Here is a 16,453-nt window from a genome sequence, read left to right as displayed (position 1 = left end):
AAACTCATCATGAAATATCACCTCTCACCTGTCAGAATGGGTGTTATCAAAAAGACAAGAAATAACAAGTGCTGGTGATGGAGAATGTAGAGAAAAAAAGAACCTCTGTACACTGTTGGTGGGAACATAAATTGGTGCAGGTACAATGGAAAACAATACATAAATTGATACAGCCATTATGGAAGAGAGTATGGAGATTCCTTAAAAACTAGAAATAAAACCACCATACAACCCAGAAATACTACTTCTAGGCATATATCTTGGGAAAACCAAAACTGAAAAAGACACATGTATTCCAGTGTTCACTGCAGCACTATATATAATAGCTAGGACATGGAAGCAACCTAGATGTCTATCAACAGGATGAATGGATAAAGAAGCTGTGGTACATACAATGGAATACTACTCAGCAATAAAAAGCAACATACTGAGTCCGTTCTAATGAGGTAGATGAACCTAGAGTGTATTAAACAGAGTGAATTAAGTCAGGAGGAGAAAAACAAATACTGTATATTAATGCATATATGTGGAATCTAGAAAGACGGTACTGATGAACCTATTTGCAGGGCAGCCATGGAGATGCAGACACAGAGAACAAACTTATGGACAGGGGCAGGGAAGGAGAGGAGAGGTTAAGATGAATGGAGAGAGTAGCATGGAAGCATGTACACTAACGTATGTGAAATAGCTAGCCAGTGGAAATCTGCTCAGTGACTTAGGGAACTGAAACCAGGGCTCTGTAACAATAGAGAGGTTGGAAAGGTGGGGAGGTGGAGGGAGGTTCAGAAGGTGGGGGCAAATGTACACCTACGGCTAATTCATGTTGATGTATGGCAGAAATGAAACCAATATTGTAAAGCAATAATCAATCAAAAATAAACATCGTTAAAAAACGGATTTAAGAAAAATAACATGGAGGCTCCTCAAAAAGTTGAAACTAGAACCAAAATATAATCAATAGAAATCTAATTTAAAATGACAAAATTGTGAGTCACTTGAAGGTATAGAACCTTGTTGAAGCTAAAAGACAAAGAAATATCCCAGAGTGGCTTTCCCTTAACAGTAATAAGAATCATCTGAGAAGCTAAAAACAAAAATGAGCACTGCCCCAGGCCAATTAAATACCCCTCCTATTATTTTATCATTCAAGAAATGTTTATTGAGCTTCTGTTTTATAGCAGCCACCATGTTAGGCATTTGGGATCCAGTAAACAAGCAAGATAGACATAGCTCTGCTTTTAAGTAAAGCTTGTTAATTTAAATTCTGGTGTGTGGGTGAAGGTGGAGAAAATAAACAAATAGGTTATTGTTTATAATGATAAATTCTGTGAAGGAAATATATAGAATGATAACCTAAAGTGAATGGGTAAAATAAGATACAATGGTATAGTGCACAACCCAGGGAATATAGCCAATATTTTTATATAACTATGAAGGGAATATAACCTTTAAAAATTGTAAATCACTACATTATATACCTGTGATATATAATATTGTACATCAGCTCGATGTCAATAAAATAAAGTGAATGGGCTAGGGATTCTACTCTAGATAAAGTAAAAACCTTTATCAGATCAGAGAAACCTTTCTTGATCAGAGAAAACCTCTGTGAGGAAATGACTTGATCTGAGACATGAAGGATAAGGAGCCAGGTCAACAAAACAGTATCCCAGGCAGAGGAAGTGGCAAGTGCAAAGTGCCCCAGAAAGCAAAGAACTGGGCATGCTTGAGAATCTGAAGAAAGGGGAGAAAAGAGCAAGCTTTAGCAAGTAAAAGAATGGTCAGAGGTTGTAGAAATTTTCAGGAACCATACAGCGTTGTAGGCCTTGCTTAGAAGTTTAGATTTTATTCCAGGTTGCAGAAGATTGAATAGTAGTGTCTCATTTCTGTAATAGTGCAAAACGTTAGTCATATTGATATAATATGCATGTAAGATTTCTAGAAGGATACATAGGTACGATTGATTAACCACAGTTACCTCTGAAGAGTAGAAATAGGGACTGAGGGAGTAGGGCAGAAGTGGTTTAATTTATACCTGTCATTACTGAATATTTTACCTTGGACATACGTTACTTTTCAAATTGAATAAAGTACTGAATTTATATTTTTAAAATAATTCTTATAAATTATTTTTGAAACACTGTTAAAAAATATGAACCAGAAGTTCAAAAAGGAGAAATGCCAATAAACCCATGAAAAGATATTCAGCCTTACTGGTGATCAGGAAAAAAAAAAAAGGCGGTTTTGATTTTTATCTCCCAGATATTGGCAAAAACAAAAAACATTGATAGTATTTAGTTTCCTTGAGGGTGTAGGCAAACAGATGCTCTTATTTCTGGTATGAATGTGTATTGATCTAAACTTTTGGTTTGACAATGTACTTCAAAAACTCTGAAAAGTATATATCTTAGTACTCAGTAAGTATCCTCAGGAAGTAAATTTTTTTTTAAATGTAAGACCAAAGATACAGATGCACATCATCATTTATAACATTATTTATAATAGCAAATAACTGGGCCCTATTAATAGCCATTAGTAGGATGGGGCTTCCCTGGTGGCTCAGAGGTTAACGCGTATGCCTCCAATGCAGGAGACCTGGGTTCGATCCCTGGGTCAGGAAGATCCCCTAGAGAAGGAAATGGTAACCCACTCCAGTATTCTTGCCTGGAGAATCCCATGGATGGAGAAGCCTGGTAGGCTACAGTCCACGGGGTCGCAAAGAGTCGGACACGACTGAGCAACTGAACAGAACAGAACAGAACAGAAGATGGATATTTAAATTGATGATATATTCCACTGAGTATTCTGTAGCCATTAAAATTTATGTAGTTATGTATTTATTTATTTATGTATGTATTATGTATATTGACATATCAAGATGTTTACAGAGCAAAATATATAGGTTAGAATATTATGTATATAATAAGATTTACTTTTTTTTAATTTATAGGTTTAAGTGTATATGTATGTGTATATAGAATGCCTACAAGTGTTATTCAAAAATATTAATAGTAATTTTTGCTGTATATTAGGGTTTTTTAATTTTTTATATTTTAGTTTTTTCTAATTATTAGTTACAAAATTATATTAATTTTCCAATGAGCAAAAAATCTGATCTATAAAAAAGGGGAAAATGGAGAATATTATGTAATCTATAAAGGTTTCCTAAAAATATTTATGCATATAACTTGATAAGTAGTAAAAGAATATAATTATATAGTATTGGTTTGATCTGGAGTAATAAAGTTTTATAATGCTTTTCAACTTTTTAGGACTAGAAGAAATTGCAAAAGAAAGAGAAAAACTAAAAAAGGCAAAAAGTATCCAAATCAAAGAAGAAATATTTGAGACTTCTGATGACACTTTAAATTGTTCAAATCCAGATCACTGTGACCAAAAGGAAGATACTAAAGAAAAAGATAACACAAATCTGTTTCTTCAGAAACCTGGCTCTTTTTCAAAATTAAGCAAGCTTTTAGAAGTAGCTAAGATGCCTCCTGAGTCAGATGTAATGACCCCCAAACCAAATAGTAGTGCAAATGGGTGCACACTGTCATATCAAAATAGTGGAAAACATTCATTGGGCAGCATTCAATCAACAGCAGCACAAAGCAACATGGAAAAGACAGACTCTAATACTCTGTTCAATACCAGTTCAAGTGGTCCAGGGAAGTTCTATAGTCCTCTCCCCAGTGACCAGTTGTTAAAGACATTGACTGAAAAGAATAGACAGTGGTTTAGCCTTTTGCCAAGGACACCTTGTGATGATACATCTCTTACCCATGCTGGTATGTCAAATGCTTCTTTAGTGACCCCTCAGTCTCAGCCACTGTCTAAGTCACCTTCACCTGCCCCAGCTCCTCTTCTTGGATCATCTGCTCAGAATCCTGTTGGCCTAAATCCATTTGCTTTATCGCCTCTTCAGGTTAGTGCTGTTAATTGTAACTCATGTTTTTGTTGCTTTGTCTAATCTTTGATTCCATAAATGTTTTCTCTTAAGGGAAATCAGTTGAATGTTTATATTATCATCCCTTCCATGGCTTGAAAACTGAAGAACCAAAATTGTTATCACCAAACTTCATCAGAACTACTTATGTCTAAGTTAAAGACTTCTCTAACTACTTTTTAGCTTATTATTATTACATTTTCTAAAAAGAAATTACTTTGAGGAGCAAACAAAACATGAAATATAACATTGTTACTGTTGTATTTAGTTTGCCTCTAATTTTGATATGTGAAAGAATATTTTTTCAGAATTTTAAAAACAATTTCTGGTTCTAAACACTTTTCCTAACTCCTTAGATTGTCCTAATTCTAAAATGCGTTTTTTCTTGCAGGTGAAAAGTGGAGTGTCTATGATGGGACTCCAGTTTTGTGGGTGGCCTGCTGGCGTGCTTACTTCCAATGTTCCATTTACATCACCTTTACCTAATCTGGGATCAGGGTTGGGATTGTCAGAAGGAAATAGTAATACATTCGTGACTCCTAATGTTGCACCAAGTAAAAGTGAATCTCCAATACCACAGAATGAAAAAGTCTCTTCAACTCAACCTGCAGCTGTTGAAGTAGCAAAACCAGTAGATTTTCCTAGTCCAAAACCCATTCCAGAAGGTATGGTTTATAGTCACTTACTTAATTTTATTGTTATAGATTCCACATGATAAATGAATCTTTGAGGATTATATATTTAGTTATAAATCTTTCAATTTGCATTGTGCCATTAATTCATATTCAAGATATTTATAAAAAGATCTACATATTTATTTTAACTTAGAAATGCAGTTTGGTTGGTGGAGAATTATTGACCCAGAGGACCTGAAAGCTTTGCTCAAAGTGCTCCATCTCAGAGGAATAAGAGAAAAGGCATTACAAAAGCAAATTCAGAAACACTTGGATTATATTACTCAAGCTTGCATTAAGAATAAGGATGGTATGTACTTAGGAGAGATTTCTGTTCTCTTAGTTATGATAATTAATCCTTTAATCTTAAAACATTTTAGTATATCATGAAATGGCAACCCACTCCAATATTCTTGCCTGGAGAATCCCATGGATGGAGGAGCCTGGTGGGCTACAGTCCATGGGGTCACAAAGAGTCGGACACGACTGAGCGACTTCACTTCACTTCACTTCATGCTTAATTTATTACTAGTATGCATTTGCTCAACAAACAGCACCTCCTTAAATAGCTATTACTTTCTTATAATTTGTCACAACCTGTAGACTTATTGTTTTGTTTCTTAGAAAAGTATGTTCCTACTTTTAAGAGTAATCTGCTGGAAATTTCCTGGCAGTCCAGTGGTTAGGACTCTGTGCTCTCACTGCCAAGGCCCAGGTTTGATCAGTTCTTTGGAGAACTAAAAATTTCCACAAGCCACATGGCATAGTTTAAAAAAAATAAAAAGAATAATCTGCCTATGTATACACAAGTACATTTTTGTGTTTTAATTTATATGTATATGTTATCCCTGGAATCTTATTCACTTTCTAGAAGAAATTATTACAGAACAAAGTAGATATTAAAATTAATTTCTTTTCAACTATAGTTGCCATTATTGAATTAAATGAAAATGACGAAAACCAGGTAACTCGAGACATTGTGGAGAACTGGTCAATAGAAGAACAAGCAATGGAAATGGATTTGAATATTCTTCAACAGGTAGAAGATCTAGAAAGGAGAGTTGCATCAGCAAGTTTGCAAGTGAAGGTAAAATTGACTTGGAATGAAATCTGTTTTTAGGATGATGGAAGGTAACTATTATTTGTTACATGCCTGATATGTGCCAGTTACCCTGCTACATGTTTTCACTTTATCTCATTTAATTCTCAAAATGATCCTGAATTAATTTTCCCCATCTTACAGGTAAGGAACAAGACTCAAAGTAAGTAACGTGCCAGTGGTCATATAGTAAATGACTAAATGTGAATTCAAATCAAGTCTGTCTGACTCCAGAGCCCGTGTTCTTTTTTCACTAAATCTTGCTGCTCCTTAATGATATCCAAAACTGTCATTTCTAGTATGGAGAGTTTTACCACAAGCATTATTTCACCTCTTTACCCATGATACAATCCCAAAAAAAGGCAATGCCAAAGAATGCTCAAACTACCGCACAATTGCACTCATCTCACACGCTAGTAAAGTCATGCTCAAAATTCTCCAAGCCAGGCTTCAGCAATATGTGAACCGTGAACTCCCAGATGTTCAAGCAGGTTTTAGAAAAGGCAGAGGCACCAGAGATCAAATTGCCAACATCCGCTGGACCATGGAAAAAGCAAGAGAGTTCCAGAAAACCATCTATTTCTGCTTTATTGACTATGCCAAAGCCTTTGTGTGGATCACAACAAACTGTGGAAAATTCTGAAAGAGATGGGGATACCAGACCACCTGACCTGCCTCTTGAGAAACCTGTATGCAGGTCAGGAAGCAACAGTCAGAACTGTACATGGAACAACAGACTGTTTCCAAATAGGAAAAGGAGTACGTCAAGGTTGTATATTGTCACCCTGCTTATTTAACTTATATGCAGAGCACATCATGAGGAACGCTGGGCTAGAAGAAGCACAAGCTGGAATCAAGATTGCCGGGAGAAATATCAATAACCTCAGATATGCAGATGACACCACGCTTATGGCAGAAAGTGAAGAGGAACTAAAAAGCCTCTTGATGAAAGTTGGCTTGAAGCTCAACATTCAGAAAACGAAGATCATGGCATCTGGTCCCATCACTTCATGAGAAATAGATGGAAAAACAGTGGAAACAGTGTCAGACTTTATTTTTCTGGACTCCAAAATCACTGCAGATGCTGATTGCAGCCATGAAATTAAAAGACGCTTACTCCTTGGAAGGAAAGTTATGACCAACCTAGATAGCATATTAAAAAGCAGAGACATTACTTTGCCAACCAAGGTCCGTCTAGTCAAAGCTATGGTTTATCCCGTGGTCGTGTATGGATGTGAGAGTTGGACTGTGAAGAAAGCTGATCGCCGAAGAATTGATGCTTTTGAACTGTGGTGCTGGAGAATACTCTTGAGAATCCCTTGGACTGCAAGGAGATCCAACCAGTCCATTCTAAAGATCAATCCTGGGTGTTCATTGGAAGGACTGATGCTAAAGCTGAAACTCCAGTACTTTGGCCACCTCATGCGACGAGTTGACTCACTGGAAAAGACTCTGATGCTGGGAAGGATTGGGGGCGGGAGGAGAAGGGGATGACAGCGAATGAGATGGCTGGATGGCATCACCGACTCGATGGACATGAGTTTGAGTGAACTCCGGGAGTTGGCGATAGACAGGGAGTCCTGGCGTGCTGTGATTCATGGTGTCGCAAAGAGTCAGACATGACTGAGCAACTGAACTGACTGAACTGAACCCATGATACGTATAATGCTCTATCAAATTCCTGCTATACTTTTTCATATAGACAAACTTCCTTACATCCAAGCCATGTTATATATCGAAATTTCATTCTATATAATTTAAAATTAGAGAATATATATCCAAATGGCTTCTGATGGACAGGCAGGAGGAAGGCTTTATCTTTATGCAAGAATTTTCATTTTTGGAAAGAAGGGTGTAAAAGTTTTCTCAATTGATAATAATATGATGTCTCTGAGAATAAATGGATGGATGATGAATAAGTGTGAAATACCTGGAAAAGTTGAGAAAAATGTAGGCTCTTTGTAATTTGATTTGATATTTTGTGTTTTATTCAGATGAGAAATTTATGCTATAACATTATCCTTTGATATTTGGAAATTTTTGAAGCTCTCCAAAAATGTCACTTTACAGTTCTAATATCCTTCTTGCTGCAAACATAATTAATTAGCAACTTCGAGAGGCAAAAATTTATCATTTGTTGAATCTATTTTGCTAGCAAACTATATCTTCCTCCTAGTACTATAATATAAAAATGCCTCACATACTTGGCATCTTTAACAAATGAGCTCTTGTACCAAGTTAATTTTCTAGGGAAATGAAAATTATTCCATTTAGTGCCATAATTTTTTTTTAAATATATGTTGTATCGCTTATGTTTTGCATTATACTGCCTTCTTATATTGAGAATAATGAATTTGATTTAAAATATCTTGGTGACACAGGATCATGAGTGTGAAGACCAATTATTAGATAATGATTCCCTAAGGAAATGTGAAGATGGCCCCTACGTTAAATGATCCTAGTGTGCTTTGCTTTTTGTACGATCGTGACTGCTTTCATAATCTGTTTTTGTCCTCTCTCATGGTCACTTGCTACTATTTGCTGGTTTAAATTTGATTGGTTCTACTTGCCCAAATTTCCTCGAACTTCATTCATCTCATTTGCTAGTTCTAATTGACTGTTGGCTGGGAAAGCATATCTTCATGGTTTTTAATATTAAAGTCAGGGTATGGGTCCAAAACATTTTCCTGGAGACATACTCATATTTTTGTGCATTAACCTTATCACATTACTAGCTGCTTAGACATTCTTGGCTGTGTTCTAAATATATAAGAAAAGTAGAATTTGTTTTTTCAAGTGAAGTGTTTTAACATTCTGTTATAAAATAAGTATTGCTGAAATATTTGTATTATTCTAATAAAATGAATTATATTCTTGAAGAGTCTAAAAACTCAAATGATGAAAATAACTACAAAATATTATTTTAATATTTGTGCAAGATTTAATGATTTTTTTAAAGAAAATAGAGTTATATGTTTAACGTGGGGAGCTCACCACTGTGAAGACACATTAAACAGGCAGCCTGTGGGACTACTCAGGTGCAGTCATATATATTTTTAATATTGCTTATAATTTGGAAATTATTATTTTGCAGAAGAATCTTCAGACCTTTAGTCCTAGTTCTGTTGAGAGTTTATAAAACAACTACTCTTCCAGTTCTTCATAAGATAGCTCCTATGTCTCTTTCTTAGTTTTCTCTTTTACAAGTTAATTAATTCCTTCAACTGGAAATAGGTTCCATGTACAAAAACACCAGTGTCAATATCCTTTTTAAAATGTTATATCCATAGCTGTACATAGTGCTGTCTGAATGTGTGCATGGGATTGTTACTTTTCCTTAAATTGGCACTATTCTTCATTAATGCTGTTTGAATTTGTACTAACTTTTTAGCATCTACATCATATTAGTTGCTTAAACTTCAGATCTAAAATTTATCATTTTTTAAAAATAAATTTCATTTGGATTATTTTTCAGCATTTAAAACTATTTTTATCTTGGTCCTGTCATACGAAATATTAAACTTTCTTCCTAATTTTAAATCATCTGCAGATTTACTAGCAATCAACAGTTACTCCTAGTGTATTAACAGGACAAACCAAGTGCAGAGCCTTTGACCATTAGCACTGGGGACCTTTTCTGAGGTGATTCAAGTTCTGACAATCACCATTCTTTGGAAACAGTTTTCAACCCCACTAGACTTCTTTATTCTGGTCTTCATTTTTTGTCTTGTCAACTGTTTTGCAAAGATCCAGATATACTATGTTTACAGGGTTCCCTTGATTTGGCAAATTTAGTACCCCTTTCAAAATCTGGGAATGAGGTTTATTTGACACGACTTCTACCTAATACACTTAGACTATTCATAATTCTATCCTTACTTCACAAATATAAATGTTCTACTGAGTAAAGAAGAGGACTTGATTGTAATATACAAGATAAAATAATTATCTCTGAAAAGGTGTAATAAAAAGGATAACGCTTATTCTGTTTTTCATTTGATATGCATTTACTAAGTACCTAGTCCACATCAGACAATAGGCACCACAATTTGGGGTAAAATATGGTTTCTACCCTCAGAAAACTTGTCATCTAATAGAGAGATAAGACATGTATACATCTCTGCAGAATCTGTTAAACTGATCATAGAGAAGTACAGCGTCACGCATAAATTTAGGAAAAAAGTACACAACTTTTGGTAGAGATATGGAAGAGATGAGGGAACATTCATGTAGAAGTTGAGATAGAGCTTGAGAAAGTGAGTCAGCTTTTGACAAGGAATGCCATACTAGAAAGAGTAAACAGCCTGAGCAGAGCACAAGGATCCAGAAAATTAGGACATGTTTTGTGGAGTTGTAAATTGTGGAATTTGACTACAGTGTAGGATTTGTGATGAGAACACTAGAGGAAGAGGTAGACTGAGGTACGTGAATGTCATAGTGAAAATGTGGACTTTGCTAAACAGTAGGGAAATTCTGAAGGATTTTGAAGTAGAAGATCAATATAAGCAAACTGAGTTAAAAGAGCATCCATTTATTCAATCAACATGTAAATATTGAGTGCCTACTATTTACCTTCGCTGTGCTGGAGATAAATGAAAGTAGACATGGTCCCTGTCCTCATGGAATTTAGAGGTAGAAGGATTAATGTAATAATCACAGTAGTATAAAATTGCAAGTACCACAAGTCTTGCTGTTGTTCAGTCGCTCAGTCGTGTCTAACTCTTTGCAACACCATCAGCACGCCAAGCTTCCCTGTCCTTAATCTCCCAGAGATTGCTCACACTAATATCCATTGAGTCGGTGATGTAATCCAACCATCTCGTCTTCTGTCATCTCCTTCTCATCCTCTGTCATCTCCTTGTCCTCCTGCCTTCAATCTCTCCCAGCATCAGGGTCTTTTCTGAAGAGTCAGCTCTTCGCATCAGGTGGCCAAAAGTATTGGAGTTTCAGCTTCAGCATCAGTCCTTTCAGTGAATATTCAGGACTGATTTCCTTTAGAATGAACTGGTTGGATCTTCTTGCAGTCCAAGGGACGCTCAAGAGTCTTCTCCAAACACCATAGGTCAAAAGCATAAATTCTTCAGCACTCAGCCTTCTTTGTGGTCCAATTCTCACATCCATACATGATTAGTGGAAAAATCATAGTTTTGACTAGAAGGACCTTTGTTGGCAAAGTAGTGTCTCTGCTTTTTAATATGCTGTCTAGGTTTGTCATAGCTTTTCTTCCAAGGAGCAAGCATTTTTTTAATTTTGTGGCTACAGTCAACATGATTTTGGAGTCCAAAAAATAAAATCTGTCACTGTTTCCATTGTTTCCCATCTATTTGCCATGAAGTATTGAGACCAGATGCGATGATCTTCGTTTTTTGAATGTTGAGTTTTAAGACAGCTTTTTCACTCTCTTCTTTCACCTTCATCAAGAGGCTCTTTAGTTCCTCTTTGCTTTCTTCCACAAGAGTGGTATTATCTGCATATCTGAGGTTATTGATATTTCTCCCTGAAATCTTGGTTACAGCTTGTGCTTCATCCAGCCCGGCATTTCGCATGACGTACTCTGCATATAAGTTAAATAAGCAGGGTGACAATATACAGCCTTGACACACTCCTTTTCCTATTTGGAAACAGTCTGTTGTTCCATGTCTGGTTCTAATTGTTGCTTCTTGACCTGCATACTGGTTTCTCAGGAGGCAAGTGAGATGCTCTGGTATTCCCATCTCTTGAATAATTTTCCACAGTTTGTTGTGATCCACATAAAGACTTTAGTGTAGTCAATGAAGCAGAAGTAGATGTTTTTCTGGAACTCTCTTGCTTTTTCGATGATCCAGCAGATGTTGGCAATTTGATCTCTTGTTTCCTCTGCTTTTTCTAAATCCAGCTTGAACATCTGAAAGTTCTCGGTTCACGTACTATTGAAGCCTAGCTTTCAGAATTTTGAGCATTACTTTCCTAGCATGTGAAATGTGTGCAATTGACGTACTATTGAAGCCTAGCTTTCAGAATTTTGAGCATTACTTTCCTAGCATGTGAAATGTGTGCAATTGTGCAGTAGTTTGAACATTTTTTGGCACTACCTTTCTTTGGGATTGGAATGAAAACTGACCTTTTCCAGTCCTGTGGCCACTGCTGAGTTTTCCAAATTTGCTGGCATATTGAGGGCAGCACTTTCACAGCATCATTTGTTAGGATTTGAAATAGCTCAACTGGAATTCCAACACCTCCACTAGCTTTGTTCCTAGTGATGCTTCCTAAGGCCCACTTGACTTTGCATTCCAGGATGTCTGGCTCTAGGTGAGTGATCATACCATCATAGTTTCCAAAGTCATTAAGGTCTTTTTTGTATAGTTCTTCTGTGTATTCTTGCCACCTCTTCTTAAAATCTTCTGCTTCTATTAGGTCTGTACCATTTCTGTCCTTTATTGTACCCATTTTTGCATAAAATGTTCCCTTGGTATCTCTAATTTTCTTGAAGAGATCCTCTGTGAGCTTGTAATATGGAGATTTAACCTTTTAAAGTAGGTCAGGAAAGGATTCCCTGAGAATGTTTAACATGAGAGCTGCAGGATAAGTGGAGTTAACTATGTTAAGAACAATAGATAAAGGCTATACACAGACAAATGTAACACTTCATGTAAGCTCCTGCTGCTAAAAGAAAAATGGTGAGTACAAAGACCTATACAGAAGAGTAGTAGAAGGAAAGGAAATGGAAAGGAAGAACTAAGTTCAGAGACTACTGAGAGATTTCCATTGAAGTGGTTCCATGAAATGAATAAGCGTTTAGTCTAAAGTTGCTCAGAATACTTTTCTGATTTTCATTTTACCTTTCATAACATCAACAGTTCTTAAATTTTCTTCTTCCAACTTCTCTCACAATTGTTTCTTTTAATTTTTTTTGTTCTTATTTCTACCTAGCATTAGGAAACACAAGGTATAATCTTTTAGTAAAGATCCTTGAGATCTGCTGGTGTCTGCTGCTATATTTTAAGTAAAGGTAATTCACCCATCAGGCATTTCAAGAGGAAACCATAGTAACATTATTCTTTTGATATATAGGGTTGGATGTGTCCAGAACCTGCATCAGAAAGGGAGGACTTGGTATATTTTGAACATAAGTCATTTTCTAAATTGTGCAAGGAGCATGATGGAGAATTTCCTGGTGAAGAAGAAAGCAGTGCACATGCACTGGAACGGAAGATTGACAACCCCCTAGATATAGCTGTAACCAGGCTGGCTGATTTGGAGCGGAACATTGAAAGAAGGTATCTGAAGAGCCCCTTAAGTACCACCATTCAGATCAAACTGGATAATGTGGGCACAGTTACTGTCCCTGCTCCTGCACCATCCATTAGTGGTGATGGTGACGGGTAGGTTATTGAGATTAACTTGAAAAATTATTGTGCTTCTTTGCTAATTGGAGCCTATTTTCTATTGCCTGTTATCTATGTATCTTCTTGTATGTCTGTGATCCATATGGATCATGCTACTTGCATGGTGCTTTGTAAAAACATTTTTTTTTTCGTTATGTGCGTTGATAATCCTGCAAAGTGATCTTACATTTACCTGGTTGTGACTAAGCTTTGAGGCACGTAGCCACAGTCTATGCACTACATCAAATTTAGTTGCTTAAACCTTATACTTATTGGCTGTTACATGTTTTTGTCATTGCTTGGCTTTCAGTGTGATGATTGTTTCACATTCAGTAACCATAAATGTGGACATGACCTACTTAATTTTTCTATATTTCAATGCAGAATTGAAGAGGATATTGCTCCAGGGCTCAGGGTATGGAGAAGGGCATTATCAGAAGCTCGCAGTGCTGCACAGGTAGCTCTGTGCATTCAGCAGTTACAGAAATCAATAGCATGGGAAAAATCAATTATGAAAGTTGTAAGTGTTTTTATTTAAGAAATACTATAACTAATTAACTTTGTCCTGTTTTTTTTCCAATCTTCAGATATTTCTTAGTTATACTTTATTGTCAAAATAATGTATGCTGTACTTGAGAATTTGCTTAATTTTTAAATACTGTATAATTTGACACTTTCCTCCTTGAGCTTTTTGAAGGAATCTAGCAAATGTTATCTTTTGTTTTTTAAGATCTTCTTTTTCGCTCTTTTGAATATTATTTGTGGCTCCAACTGAAGTTGTCTTCTGCATTTTGTCAACATAATAGTTGTTAAGCTAAATGTTTTGAAGCCTCTTTCAATCTTGTAAACATTCCAGTTGCTAACATTACCTGCTATATACATTCACTGCATTCCTGAAATGTCTTTATATTTGTATCAATTTTCTTTTTTTAATGCTAAAAATACTTAGATCAGTAAATGAAATAAGCAGAGACCTCTTCCTTTATGCACTTTTGATAAAGTGTTTGATATTGCTGGCATTAAGGATAGATACCTTAGTCTTTCCTCTAACAGCTCAAACTATTTCTTTACCTTCTTTGTTCAAGCCCGCTTAGTTATCACATAGTGGCCTCTACTTTGTACTAGGCAACAAATGCTGTATATTCAAAATAAAAGCTTTATTTCTTACATTTCCCAGAGATATATTTATTTTAAATCTATATGTGTCCCTTTTCCTTTTATTTATTATAGAAATATCTTTTATATGTTGACTTTTATGAATTATTTTAACAGTTGCTTTTGAATTGCTGATTAGCTTTAAAATTCAAACACTTGAGTTTTGTTTTCATGAATAAGGGTAAAATTCCTTTATTTAAATAGTTGTTCCCCAAAGAAAAGAAGTGATCCTTAAATAATTAGCATTTTTTCCTTCCTTTTTACCTCTTTGCCTAGACTACTCAAGACTTTATTCATTGTATACAAATAAATTTGATTTCTTCTATGGTTTTTCACTTCTTTCTGAAATGTCCATAGAATAATAAATCTACAATTTATATATAACCAATGCAAAGAAACCCAAAACTTGTACCAAAATCTGCCTTTATATTAGTATAGTTACTTTCTGCCATCTTAAGTTTTATTTCAGATTTTTGCAAATTCCTTTTCCATTGTTATTAATAAATTAATATGCATCCATCATTATTTAACTCCATCTCTCATAATTTTCATTTCTTTTTTAATGTTTAATAATGCTATTTTTGCTTAAAAAAGAACTTCTTTATAAAGAAGGCAGAGTTTTTTATTCAAGATTAATGACCTCTTTGTAACCTTTAATTAGAAATATAACAGGACCTATAAGAATCCTCATAATAAGCTGTATCAGAAGTTAAAGTGCTCAATATCTTTAGAAATATCTTCTTTGCCCGAAACCAAGCTTACTAAGAAAGAAGGAGCTGCCATAATTTGCCTTTAGGTACTTCTCAGCCCACTATCTACTTTCTGTTGTTATTAACGTTAAGCAGTCAGCAACATCCACTGATGCAGTCAGCAGTGGCATTCACTGTTTTGTTTTTATTGTGGTAGCAAAGTAGTTAAAACCAAAATGCTCTAACATTGTGAGCTATTACTGTGACTTTCCAAAAATGTTATAAGTTCAATATATGTTACCCTTTCTTAATAAGTGTCAGAAAATAATTTTAAAATCATAAATGTGAGATGTAAGATGAATTTTTTAATATTTTTACCTATCATAGAAGATCGTGAGAATTTAGTTAATGTTTATGAACCTGATTTTTCAATTTTGTCATTATAGGGAATTAAATATAACCTTCAAAATGTTATTTCTCTATGAATATTCTTATAATAGAAGTTTTAAAGAAGTAACTCAGATATGGAGAAATAGCACCATATTACAGTATTTAGTGATGTGGTTATTAGGAAGGGTCATAAAATAAATACTTACTGTCAGAATATTAAACTCTGCTGCTTTCTCTTCTAGTACCCGTGCCAATTTTAGTATTATGTGTATATTACCTATATTTGATAACTATTTATTAAGGTGAATAGCATGTATCTGCTGTTTTGGTAAGATTCTTAAGCTATCATTGGTGTACATGTTGAGTTATGAAAGACTATTTGAGATCTTCCCTGATTAAGATTTAATGTTTTCTTGAAATTAAATGAATTAAATTTGAACAATTAAGCATTTTTGGTTTTAAGAGTGTTTAAATACATAACTTAAAATTAGTATAAATGATTTATAATTTAAATGTTTTAATTATATTAAATTGAAAAATAGTAATGTTTTCAGATTTGGAATATTGATTACAGGACATTTTCTATTGCTACTGGAAATAAACATTAAATGTCAAAATGTAATGTTAGCACTTACTGTTTTTTAAAGCCATCTTTGAAATTTTTACTTGTCTAATCATCCTTCTTTCCTTTGTGAAACTTGTTATACAGGATATGTGTGCATGAGAAAAAAATCTCTCTATAGATTTTAAAATTCTTAATGGTATTGGAACTTTTTCCACAGAGAAGAAATTATTTTTACTCCTAGAAAGTAAATAATGACCTCCAAATTCTTTAATTTATTGTAACAGTTTTTTTTCCTTAGAAATCATTTTGTAGGATCCATTTTCTACATTTGTGACAAATATTTGATTTGGGTTGATTTTTGAAGTTTCCTGGTTTAGACATAGTCAAAATATAGGGACATATTATTATTATTTATGATTCTGATACTAATACAAGTTTCCTAATTTTGATCTTAAAAATTACTCTAACTCTTACTTATTTCTTTCTCAGGATATCATGAGGATGCTAAGATAAGCAAACAATGAAATATATTAAAAAATTAAAGTGCCATGTATTAAAGCTATTCATTGCT

At 34.7% G+C, this 16,453-nt stretch overlaps 1 protein-coding gene across 19 annotated transcripts in view; it reads left to right on the top strand.

Annotated features, from left to right (window-relative positions):
• Nucleotides 1–16,453, top strand: part of BAZ2B (bromodomain adjacent to zinc finger domain 2B) — a 418,491-nt gene that overhangs the window by 385,319 nt on the left and 16,719 nt on the right. For 14 of the 19 annotated variants that reach the window (XM_055397431.2, XM_055397444.2, XM_055397442.2 and 11 more), the window contains 6 exons: nt 3,273–3,925; nt 4,338–4,611; nt 4,775–4,930; nt 5,547–5,707; nt 12,770–13,080; nt 13,468–13,603. In XM_055397431.2, coding sequence (XP_055253406.1) covers nt 3,273–3,925; nt 4,338–4,611; nt 4,775–4,930; nt 5,547–5,707; nt 12,770–13,080; nt 13,468–13,603 — 1,691 coding nt within the window. The remainder of the gene's footprint in view (nt 1–3,272; nt 3,926–4,337; nt 4,612–4,774; nt 4,931–5,546; nt 5,708–12,769; nt 13,081–13,467; nt 13,604–16,453) is intronic. The other 5 variants (XM_055397446.2, XM_055397445.2, XM_055397441.2 and 2 more) reach the window with 2 other exon arrangements.

This window comes from Moschus berezovskii, chromosome 2 (genome assembly GCF_049115385.1).
Source record: "Moschus berezovskii isolate FMDL1 chromosome 2, NW_MosBer_1.0, whole genome shotgun sequence".
Lineage (NCBI taxonomy): Eukaryota > Metazoa > Chordata > Mammalia > Artiodactyla > Moschidae > Moschus > Moschus berezovskii.
This window is presented reverse-complemented; position numbering and strand designations above follow the sequence as displayed.